Consider the following 11,844-nt stretch of genomic DNA (forward strand, 5'->3'; position numbering starts at 1 on the left):
AACTAGACGGCACTTGTTTCCACCCGAACATTTTTCTAGAAGGACCCTTAATGTCGTATGCGATTGGCTGTACCAACCACCAATGAACATGTAGAAAACGAGGTGAAGATATGATTGGCTTTCACAGATTGTCACGTCTGCCGGAAACAGAAGAGAAGATGAACCTGATTGGCGGGAAGGCGGGACTCCAACCTGAAGCCTTAATGGCGGACCGTTGTGTTATTGTGTTATCGGGGTAGTGATGTGTTCTTTATCAACAACTGTGGAATAATTTTGACTTGACGTTACAAACTCTAAAATGGCGACGTTAGTTCTGGACAACGGAGCCTACACGGCGAAAATAGGATACAGTCAGGAGAAAGTCAGGTAAGTTGTTAGCAAGATAGCTAACGTCACTGCTAATCATAAACGGTGTTCAGCTTACTGCCTTCAGCGAGTCCACCTGCAGCACTGTGTCATGAACAAACCGTCAACCTCCGACAAACGGTCCGTTCACTTGTAACGAGAAAAAAGGACCGTGAGACTGTTCAGAACGGGTCGGTTGGATGTTTGTGGCGGATTTAAATGGACTAACGGACGATGCAGGACATCAGTTAGGACCAACCATGAAGCTTGAGGCTCAGTCTGCGCTCCGGCAGCGGGTCAGAACCAGGCGGCCCTTATACCAGCAACAGCACTGAAGAACTGCTGGTTTTCTTCTTAGTCATAATACTTTTACACTGCTGATGTCAAAATAACTTTTTCTCCTGGTAGTCAAGTTTAACTTAAATGAAACCAGTTACAAATCTAAAAATTCACCTTTAACGTAAAGATTGATTATGAAGTGACAGATTGAGATTTGAGCTCTATTCTGTATTTAAACACAATGACTGGCTGGTGACGAAGGATCTGCAACTGACAGTTAATGTGATGTGATTAATTTATTGAGAAGTTTTATGGATTTTCTTGATTAATCAGTAAGTTGTTTGGTCTATAAAATAGCAGAAAATGGTGAAAAGTGCCCATGATGACGTCTTTTTTTGTCCACAACTCAAAGATATTCAGTTAAGGTCATAGAGGAGGAAAGAAACCAGAACATGCTCACACTTAAGAAGCTGAACTCAGAGAGTTTGTATCCTTTTTTCTTTAAAAATGACTCAAATCAAATACAATTATGAAAATAGTTGGTGATTAATTGATTACGTTGCAGCTCTACAGGGAACATCAGAGCAAACCCGTCCAGTGTGTATTTATTACCATTCTTTCACATCCAGAAGTCGGATCACAGAGGTGTTCTCAGAGTCATCTTCCTTCTCTCTTTCTGCCGCAGCGTCATCCCAAACTGCCAGTTTCGCTCCAAGACGTCCAGATTAAAAACCTTCACAGCCAATCAGCTCGATGAGATCAAAGATCCTTCGGGTCTTTTTTACATCCTTCCCTTCCAGAAGGTGAGAGAGTGTCACCTCCAGAAGAGGCTGCCGCTGTACAATGACTGGTTTCTATTCATTTCAGAGGTTCTTTCTCATTTGCGCTCTCCTGTACTTTCTCTTCAGGGTTATCTGGTCAACTGGGACGTCCAGAGGAAAGTGTGGGACCATCTGTTTGGAAAGGAAATGTTTAAGGTTTAGAGTTTGCTTCACTTTTTGTCCTTCATGTCCTTTCTTCACCACTGTTGTTCAATCACTAATCTAATCTGATCTCATCACCTCCTCCTCTGCTGGTGACGGTCTGTTCTGGGTCCAGGTGGAGTTTGCAGACACCAGCGTCATCATCACCGAGCCGTACTTTAACTTCTCCTCCATTCAGGAGTCCATGAATGAGATCCTGTTTGAGGAGTATCAGTTCCAGTCGGCGCTCAGGATCAACGGTGAGTCGATGCTCGACAAACATAGAGTGAGACAACACTTCCTGCTCAGGTTCTACAAGTATTCAAAGTATTCACTCACATCATCCAGGTACAACACTTCAGACTCCCTAAGACTCAAGCAGATTGTCAATAAGTCATCCAGAACAAAACCCTCAAAAATGAGCTGTAAAAAGAGCACAAAAAAATGTATCATCCAATGGGGTCTCATTTCCAATCTGTCTACTTCTCTGCAGGAGTTTCCCACCTGTAGTTTTGCAGACGACTTGTCTCAGTTGTGAATACATTTCTGATTCCATAAAGCCTCCCAGCACTGCACCAGTCCACCACAGTTCATTCTAAACTTCTCCTCTCCGTTAGCGATACATGAGTCTTTCTGAAATGTGAGTCACAAGTTTTCCTCCCGGCTGGGATTTTGTGATGCTTTTCTCTTGTCCTTCATTGCAAACTCATATTGGATTTTATGGTGACGTTTGAGGTGGTTCTCCAGATTTGTAGTGTTAACTTGCGGCGCAGCGTGCAGATTATGACTCCTCGTACATTATTGTCAGTGAATCGCTGTCATTGAGAAATGAGATCTCATAGACGTATGAATCGATATTATGATTTCTTTATGATTAATCGTGCAGCCCTGCTTTTTAGTCTTTTTTTTTAACAAGACAAAATTATTTACGCTCAACGATATTATTTAGAATATTTTGTTTAACCACGTTGTAGAATTGTGCTTGGGAAACTGTTGTCCAAGTCTTCAAACTGTAGTCCACAGATTTATTGCTACACTCCTGGAACGCTGTCAGACTCACAATGGACAAATTCATTTCAGTAATAAATAACTTCACCTCGTCTTTATCCGACTCTTGTGAAAGCCACTTGTTTTTTCATTGTCCTCCTGCTCGTCAGATATGTGTTTAATCTCTGCTGAATCTGTGTTCTGTGCCCTCCAGCCGGCTCTCTCAGCGCTCATCACTACTTCCACACTAAACCCTCGGAGCTCTGCTGTTTGGTGGTCGACAGTGGATTCTCCTTCACCCACGTCGCCCCCTACTGCCGCAGCAGGAAAATGAAGGAGGGCATCCGCAGGTCAGAGGACTGCAACAACATCTCGAACCTGCAACACTGTCACTAACAGTAACAGCTACAGAATGCTAATGACCAATGGGTTAATCTTGCCTTCCAGGATCAATGTAGGAGGGAAGCTACTGACCAATCACCTGAAGGAGATCATTTCATATCGGTAAATTCACCCGACTCAGTTTGGTTCGATTCTTTTGGTCTCAGGTGGCAGAACAGTGTTTCTTTCCAGAGGTCAAATCATTTAATTTCCACTTCTACGGAGGATATCTGAACATGAACACAGTGATTCTTATCACTAAGATCCAATGACACAAAATAATCTCTCTCCCCTCCAGCCAGCTACATGTCATGGATGAAACTCATGTAATCAACCAAGTGAAAGAAGACGTCTGCTACGTCTCCTCGCAGTTTTACAAGGACATGGAGATCGCACAGTAAGCTGAGACACAGCACAGCAAACACAGACGGCAGATTTAATAAACAGGTTAATGTGCTGTTACAAACAGGTCAGATGATCCTGTCATTGTAAATCATTTAAACAATTCTCCTACCGGCTGTTTTCTGTTTACATTTAGGTAACTCTAGTTCATTAAAGGAATAGTTCAACATTTAGTGAAATCCTCCTCTTCTCTGAGAGTCACACGTTCACATTGATTCCACTCTCCATGTCTGTACGGTAAATACCAGGCTGAAGCCTTAGCCAGCAGCTGGTTAGCTTAGCTTAGCATTAAGACTGGAAACAGCAGCTCTAAAGCTCACTTAATATGGAGAAAGAATGTCTTCCCCAAATATTCAAGACCCGACCAAAAGTTATGAAGAAGCACTTTCTCTGTTTTCAAAACCATCGTCATGCTGCAGGTCTGTCTGTAGGATGTAGTGCAGTGTTTTATCAGGAGGTCCCTGACAGGATGTTGTTCTCTGCTCTGTTGTCAGGATGAAAGGGGAAGAAAACTCTGCAATGAAGGATTATGTTCTTCCAGATTTTAGCTCCATCAAAAAAGGCTTCTGCAAGGTGAGAAAACATTTTCTAATATTTGTCATTGTGAGTTAATACAGAGTGACACGTCTGTCCGGCCATCCTGCTCTCGTGTCTTATTTAGTGCACATGGCTGCTGTTCTCATCCTTGCTCCTCTTTGGGCTTTCTGTCCTCCAGCCGCGAGAGGAGATGGTCTTCAGTGGAAAGTACAAGACAGGAGAGCAGATCTTGAGGTTGGTAAATGAGCGCTTTGCTGTTCCTGAGATGCTCTTCCACCCGGCAGACATCGGCATCCAGGAGATGGGCATCCCGGAGGCCATCGTGGACTCCATCCAGTCCCTGCCAGAAGGTCACAGCAGAGTTTTCTGCTTTATACATCACGTTTAACAGCAAGCATACAACCATTAGTCCTGATGTGTGTGGCAGCCTCACTCACTGCTCTGACGTCTAACATTTCTTTTATTATTCATGTCTTCAGCATGTGAACATCACACACACACACACACACACACACACAGTATGTTTGGATGTGTGAGAAGCTGCTGACAGTGTTTTCTACCATCAGACATGCAGCCCCACTTCTACCAGAACATCGTCCTGACTGGAGGAAACACTTTGTTTCCAGGCTTCAGAGAGCGACTGGAGGCAGAGCTGCGCTCACTCGCCCCCGCCCACCTCCCTGTGTCGGTCCAGCTACCTGCAAAGTAAGTTCATCTCGTAGTCGTAAGTTCAGCTACATTAGCTGCTGCGAGCGTAACACACCACAATCTCCAACACAGCTGTCAGAGGAAGCGTTGCATTGTGGGCAATGTAGGCACCAGGTTCTGGCAAGGAAGAAGAATGTGTGGAATAAAAAAGATGGTGTCTCTGGTTCTGCTGCATCGATTTTGATCCTGGTTTTTTCTTTTAAGTGTCCATCATGAGTCTGATTGTTGCAGAGGTGATGATAAATATGTGCAGGAACCTTTTAATGAGGAGAAGAACAACTCAGTCTTCTTTCCAGTGACGCACATTTAACAGTAGGGGTGTCACCATTTTGATTCTAAATCAGTCAAGGAGAGCTTTAAATTTAAATATCAAATTCATGATCGTTGATTCTTCCAGTATGTTTTACTCCCAAACTTTGCCTCCTTTTTGTGCATCCAAAAGAAACGCTTCAAAGACGACGCAGCTAGCTTAGCAATAGCTAGCTGCAGCTAGCTTAGCAATAGCTAGCTGCAAGTATGTAAACAGTTCCTGTAGGGAATAATCATCACAGGATACATTCATGTGAACGTAAAGTTGTCATTAATGGTATTTACTGTCTCGTCCTGCAGTCCAATCTGTCATTCCTGGGAAGGAGGGAAGCTGCTGGCCCACAGTCCGGACTACGACGAGATCGTGGTGACACGAGAGGACTACGAAGAGAACGGACATTGTATTTGTGAAGACAAGTTTGATATTTGACTGAACTGAAACTTGTAGCTTCAGATTCTCCTGCGTCATCATGGACTCCTGCCAGCTCTGTTTATGTCTCTGTTTCGATCCACTTACAGGATGAACGGGAAGTACAACAAGAGATGAAATGTTTTTTTCTGCAGCAGTTATACTTCAGTTTGTGATATATTTTTATACATGTTGATGTGCTGATTGTTACTCTCGCCTGTCCGAAGGTGTTTGAGCCGGCGGACGTTGAGGCTTCAAACACTTCCTGTATTGTTTCTAGTAAATTCTGAAATGGGACTAATACTAATTCATGAGTATGATTTAAACATACATAACAACAACATTTAAATGATAGTTGTCTCCTGTCTCTCTCCAAGATTGCAGTCTTTGTGTTTTATTTTTGGTGACATGCCATTTATTCTGCCTTTAATGGATGTTTTTTAAAAAGTACAGTTTTAAGTTTTAAGCTACTGACTTAAAGGCTGTCTGCACAGAAAACACCGGCATGGTCCTTTAACCCGGAGCCTCGTTCTGGTTGTGGCGGGAAAAGAGCGGAAATTCGGATAAGTTAGCGGTTAGCTTAGCTCGGTTTAGCTCGTGTGTCACCAGGTGAGTCCAGCAACAGTCACAGAAAACACTGAAGCCAGAAGCCACGGTAGAGCTCCGCGTGACGTCAGGAAATAACCGAGATTAAGTTGTGTCCGTTTGTTCATGACATTTGTCAAAGAGAAGTAGCAGCAAACGCTAAGCTAATATTAGCATTCAGCATAGCCAGCGTATCACCGGCCGCCATTAGCAGAGTCCAGGTTGTACCGTCTGCCAGCATCAGGACCAAACGTTCAGGATCAGGTGGTGTTGGCTGAATCTGAGCGGACAGACCAGACTGGAAGGATGGCGACAGCGAGAAGACAGACGAAGAAAAAACACCCAGAAGAAAAATCAGATAAAAAAGTTTTTGATTTTACTGAAGAGGATGAAAAGAAAGAGCTGAGCGGCTCAGAGGACGATGTTCGGGAGGGTGAGTGATGCCGACTAGCATTAGCATTAGCATTAGCTAGTCTAAACTTTTGAGGACAGTCAAGTTAATTAAAGGACATTGACTTAAAATTTTGATCAATGTCGCTGTCACAAGATGAAACTCCGATAGTGGACAAGCTGACCAAGAAGAGACCCGCTGCTGCTGCCTTTGAAGAGGAGGGGGCTCCCTGTGCTGTGGGGTATTTCACATTAACTGCTTCATTCATGTAACATTAGCTGTGTTGAGTGTGTGCTGTTAGCCTCAGGTAACACTGTGCAGACAGTAACACATGTGTTGGCTAAATTAGTTAACTTACTTGTGAAAGTAACATTTCTATTTTCCACACTTTCAGAAACGAGGTTCAGTCCATGTTGGAGAAGTTCGGAGGTAAGCAGCTCTGCAGGTGAACACAGGCTGTAGCATTGAGTCAGGGCTGCACGCTGTATACAAATCACATTACCAGATATTACATACATGTATACAGAGAATACAAGAGAAGAGAAAGAGAAAAGAGAAAACACCAAATAAAAATGTCTTTAAACTCAAAGTAATTTAATGAAATCAGTATTGCTTTCAATATGCTGTGCTCTCTTACTGAAATTTCAGCTGACATCAGCAAGGTGATGCAGGCCAAGAAGAAACGTCTGGAGTCTCTGACGAAGAACTACATGAAGGGGAGTCAACAAAAACTGGAGCAGCTGTGGAGCAACTATCACACTCAGAGGTTTGACTCTTCTTCCTGCGACTTAAGGAACATCACAAAACTGAGACAACTTGATAAAAGTCCTGACAGCTGCAGGAAATGAAGTTACTGCAGCAGGTTGAAAGATAAGAAGACAACATAACACAACAGGGAACTACAGCGCCAGAATGTGTGAAGTGTAAATGAATTTGAAAAGTAAGAAAGTCTCAAAATTAAATCATTATGAAGTGAAAATGAAGAGATTGGACCTGGGTTACTTTGTCTGACCCGCTTTCAAAAGATTTGTGAACATCCAAAAATACATTTTATTAATGAAAAGGATCAACTTATTATAACAAACAAACATATAATCAACAAGTCACACGATCAAAAGAAAGTGGCGGTCAAAAAACTAAAACTTCATTTACTGCCACTTTATATTTCCACCAAATATAATCAGCAAATAAATTAGAAAGGTTCAACAGCTGCAACATTCAAGTTATGAACACATTCATGAATCACATTCAATAATATGATGTATATTATTCTGAATGAACCATCTGCACAGTGAGTACTTTTACTTTTTGATGCTAATACTTCTCTTTTACTGAAGTAAAATTATAAATGCAGGAATTTTACAGAAAGTTCCTGTCCTGTGGTTTAACTACTTTTACTTAAGTTAAAGATCAGAGTACTTCACCCGATGAGTTTAAAGTGTGTGTGTGTGTGTGTGTGTGTGTGTGTGTGTGTGTGTGTGTCTTCAGGCAGAAGATGACTCACCAGTACTCCCAGCAGGTGTCGTCTGCGCTGCAGCAGTGGGAGGCTGAAGCCCAGCGAGCTGAGGAGCAGGAGGAGAAGCTCAATGTTTGTTCACTTCTTTCTTTATTGATTAGACAGACGCACAGGCTCGATGCTCGATGGCCCCTCAGGTCGTATTTATAGTCAGATCTCATCATTGAAAAAATGAGAAATTAGACTCCGTAAAGCAGGGCTCTTCAGAGGCGGGACCGTTTGTCCTTAAAGTGATGTTAAACGTGGTCGACTTGTGTTCAACTCTGAAGGTGTAGCGCATAATAAGAGTCTGTCCGTGTTGGATTGTTGCCACCTACTGGATATACTGTTGGTTTAGGTGAGGGGCGGCAACTCTGTGGAGCGTGCAGGAGGAGGACTCATCCGTAACGATAACTGTGTTTGCATTGATATCTGTACTACATGTATTTGGACTTATCCATAATCAAAGAGTGAAAAGCAGTATACAGGCGAGTATGAAGCATCTGCGGTTGCATTTCAGGGTAGCAGCGCTCGTGTGAAAGGGACTGTTATCAGTTGTTTGTGATGCTGGTGTTATCTTGGGTTGTTTTAACATCGTCTGCACAGAACAGCATTGACTTGAAACTCGACCTGTGCTGTGATCAAAATATGGTGAAATGAACTCTTTTTATCATCTCCTGAAATATGCTGAACTGTATTTAGGGTGGTTTGTCTCCTTTTCACTTACATTTTTGATATCCTGGTTTGAAGCCTCAATATGTGCCCTGCCAACACAAGCCACTGCAGAATGATCTAGAACGGCACTCGACAGAGGCCCAACAGTTTCCTTTATTCAAATCAAATTGTACTCACTCATACATCCCAGCCACCTAAATACACCTGATTCTTTTCATCAAGATCTCTGCGTTATTCCCTGAAAGTTTAAGGAAAAATTTAAAAGACAAAAAAAAGAAGTCCTTTCTCACAATGTTAAAGAAGGTGAGAAAAAAATCGATCCTGTATCTGGATCCACACTAAACTATTCCGGGCCGAGGCTCATCCTCCATCCAAGTTTGGTGGAAATCTGTTGAGTAGTTTTTTTGTAATATTTCTGAGAAACCAACAAATGAACACAATATAAAATAAGTATGTATGAGAAGTTTGTGGCAGCAAATCAGTTGAAATTGTTTGAATCTGAAACTGAAAAGGGAGAATAATTACCTTGGTTATGTGACTTTCTGCTTTTACTCCACTACATTTCAGAGGAAGATCATGTGAAGAAGGATCTGATTACTTACTGCCAGACTAAAGCAGTTTGCTGTAACCTGTGTCAGTCGGAGTAAATGATGAGCACAATGACATCCTGCTTCATGATCCTCAGTGTTTCTTCTGTCTGTAGAATCTGTTCAGACAGCAGCAGAAGATCCTGCAGCAGGCCAGAGTGGTGCAGAACCAGAAGCTGAAGACAGTCAGAGAGCTGTACGAGCAGTTTGTGAAGGTGACGATGTTTGAGCTGTGTTTTCATACATTATGTCACATTCTGACGACACCTGCAGACAGAAATGGAGGTTTCACCGTATGTGATATAGTAATCCATCCAAAATGTCCTCTGAGCTACAGATCATGTTACAGAACTACAGGAAGGAAATGACATGGATGTATTTGAATTCTACATTTAGGAAAAAGTCAGACTGAATCACATTTTTTATTTCCTCCAGAACATGGAGGAAACTGAGAAGAGCCACGATGCTTTCCTGCAGGGGGCGCAACAAGAGCTGAGGAAGGAGATGGCCACGCTGCAGAAGAAGATCCTCATGGACACGGTGAGAGGAGAGTGAAGCCTGATTTATGGACAGGTGCTTTTGATAAGTATCGCTTGACGTTCAGTAAACATCTGTGCATCGGTTTCAAATTTGTGCTTCAGCAAAAGGTTTTTAGTCGTCTCCATGGCAACCTGAGAGCCTACTTGTTTCTTATACACTAGGTTTTATTTCTGTTGCCTTCAGTGAAGCGTAATCTGTTCAGACAGCTCTTTAGATCACACAATTATCTCACTGCATGTTTGCTTTTACCTTATTAACCGTATCTAAATGAATTGATCAGCTCTCAGTCTGTTTGTGAGCAGCAGATTGCAGTCACCATCCACAGTGGGATGGTAAATAACATCACTGAGTCAATAAAAATACAAACGCTGTTGATTTTTGCTCGTGGAGCAGACATGAAGAATATTTTTACGTCAAACTAAACTACACAATCACATTGTGCGTGTGTGACGTAGCACGCAGCAGCATGGTGTAAATGAGCCATTTGTGTGAAGCGACACTCATCACAGGTGTCGAGCGCCCATCCATCAATCAGACTTCTGGACTGTTTGAGCAGCAGTTTGACTTGCAGAGAGGTTGTAATGTTACGAGACAGTTTATTTTTAAAAAGGGTTTATTACAGCACAAAGTAACTGAATACATTACAGAAAAATAGAGTAAAGTTATACTGACATCAGTGACGTGTAGCCAATCAGACTAAATTAACAAAAGGTGTTCCTCGTAAATTCCAAAAACATTTAAATGTTGTGAAATGATTTATGGATTGTAAACGTCCGTCAGCTGCTGCGAGCAGCTAATTATGTTGTTGTTATTGTCCGCGTACAGCAGAGCAGAATAAACAGATGAGTGAAGCATCACCAGAAAATACAACTCATCAAGTTTAAATATTCGATAATCAATGTATACATACAAGGAGCAGAAAATAAACTCTATAGATTATATCATATATATAAATGTGTGATGATGTCAGAGGTTCCTCTTGTCTCCACAGCAACAGCAGGAGATGGCCACCGTCCGCAAGTCGCTGCAGTCCATGCTCTTCTAGACTGCTGTTACCACGGCAACGGAGCTAGTTCCTATTTTAAGGATGTGTCTTTGGTCAGTGTTACCATGGTTACTGTAGTTGTAACCCTGTAGTGTTGTCATGTTTTCATGTTTTCATGTTGTCATGAGTTGTCATGAGTTGTCTGTTGTTTCAGTTGATTCCTCAGTGAGACGAAAAGCTTGTTCTGCTGTGTTGTTGCTTCATGAGTCCACTAGAGAGAACAGAACACGTCTGGAAAGACCGTTAGTCATTAAAACGCTTGTAAAACGAGTTTCAGAGTTATATTACAAACAAACATGATCTCTAAATACAAAAGCTTTGTATAAATTAATTGTTGAAACAAACTGGAAATCATTTTGACTCCCTGTGAGAGAGAGAGCTAAATAAACGATTGTTTTTCTACAGCCCAGTTTGGTGGTTTTTTATTTCAACATCTCAAAATGTTCAGTTTAATAATAAATACTAAGTGCGCCTTTTCTCCCCGTTCAGCCTCCCTCTCTGTCTGTTCACGTCTCTTACGTCTTTGTTTCGTCTCACTGCGTCTGCCGTGCGTGATGTGCTCTGATAGGTCGACATCAGTCTGTGATGTTGGGAAGGCGGCGTGTGATGACGCCAAATAACAATAATCCATAATTCACCTCAAATGCATCAAACTAAAGTAAGGAGGCTGTTTTGAAGCTGTGAGGAGGAGAAAGTTCAGATGTGATGTTAACAGAAAGGTCCAACAGCAAACTTCACTGTCTGTTTTTTCACTGATTCAAATCACAACCAAATAAAAAAAACTGAATGGCTCGATACAGACGTATCGACATGAGACATGGGACGGATATAAAGTACTTCAGTGTGTGTGGAGGGCATGGACTGGGAAAAACTGATGGTTATTTACAAGGTTTTAGTCTTTAATGTATTATGAAAGAAATTATATTCAGTAATCACAGGTGGCTTATGAGTTGTTCTGTGGTTGTATGCATCTGTGTTTTGAATTAAATTTAGAATATAGCAATACATTTCCAAATGTACTGAACTGACTTAATATTACAATGTTTTCTAGAAGTGAAAACGTCCCACAAAAGTTTAATTCACCTTCACAGTTAAAAATGAGACCGTTGGGGAATCAATGTGGCTCCTGCATCTTTGTGATTGTCCCGAGACCCTTGAGTTAAAATCTAGATTTAATATCTTTATATTATATGCTTCAGTTATTATT

The 11,844-nt window shown here is 41.8% G+C and overlaps 2 protein-coding genes across 2 annotated transcripts; both read left to right on the plus strand.

Moving 5' to 3' along the window:
• Window positions 1-79: 79 nt before the first annotated feature.
• actr6 (actin related protein 6) lies at window positions 80-5,616 on the plus strand. The gene is made up of 11 exons (XM_084363592.1): window positions 80-366; window positions 1,310-1,427; window positions 1,533-1,601; window positions 1,723-1,846; window positions 2,788-2,923; window positions 3,021-3,077; window positions 3,253-3,351; window positions 3,851-3,929; window positions 4,072-4,243; window positions 4,460-4,598; window positions 5,211-5,616. The coding sequence occupies exons 1-11, from the start codon at window positions 299-301 to the stop codon at window positions 5,338-5,340; spliced, it is 1,191 nt and encodes a 396-aa protein (XP_084219718.1). The 5' UTR covers window positions 80-298; the 3' UTR covers window positions 5,341-5,616.
• A 235-nt stretch (window positions 5,617-5,851) lies between these two features.
• On the plus strand, window positions 5,852-11,041 carry sycp3 (synaptonemal complex protein 3). The gene is made up of 8 exons (XM_084363609.1): window positions 5,852-6,337; window positions 6,452-6,536; window positions 6,690-6,724; window positions 6,944-7,061; window positions 7,784-7,883; window positions 9,169-9,267; window positions 9,488-9,592; window positions 10,584-11,041. Exons 1-8 carry the CDS (start codon window positions 6,211-6,213, stop codon window positions 10,635-10,637), a joined length of 723 nt encoding a protein of 240 aa, XP_084219735.1. The 5' UTR covers window positions 5,852-6,210; the 3' UTR covers window positions 10,638-11,041.
• The last annotated feature ends 803 nt before the right edge of the window (window positions 11,042-11,844 follow it).

The sequence above is a fragment of the Pagrus pagrus genome, assembly GCF_965226575.1.
Source record: "Pagrus pagrus genome assembly, chromosome: 10".
Lineage (NCBI taxonomy): Eukaryota > Metazoa > Chordata > Actinopteri > Spariformes > Sparidae > Pagrus > Pagrus pagrus.

What these genes read in the sequence shown, in the direction of transcription:
- actr6 (XM_084363592.1), top strand. Translation starts at nt 299, where the DNA reads ATGGCGACGTTAGTTCTGGACAACGGAGCCTACACGGCGAAAATAGGA. An exon ending in ATGAAGGAGGGCATCCGCAG is followed by an intron (nt 2,924 to 3,020) that starts GTCAGAGGACTG and finishes CTTGCCTTCCAG; the next exon opens with GATCAATGTAGGAGGGAAGC. An exon ending in TCAAAAAAGGCTTCTGCAAG is followed by an intron (nt 3,930 to 4,071) that starts GTGAGAAAACAT and finishes TCTGTCCTCCAG; the next exon opens with CCGCGAGAGGAGATGGTCTT.
- sycp3 (XM_084363609.1), top strand. Translation starts at nt 6,211, where the DNA reads ATGGCGACAGCGAGAAGACAGACGAAGAAAAAACACCCAGAAGAAAAA. An exon ending in AGAGGACGATGTTCGGGAGG is followed by an intron (nt 6,338 to 6,451) that starts GTGAGTGATGCC and finishes CGCTGTCACAAG; the next exon opens with ATGAAACTCCGATAGTGGAC. An exon ending in AGAAGATCCTCATGGACACG is followed by an intron (nt 9,593 to 10,583) that starts GTGAGAGGAGAG and finishes TTGTCTCCACAG; the next exon opens with CAACAGCAGGAGATGGCCAC.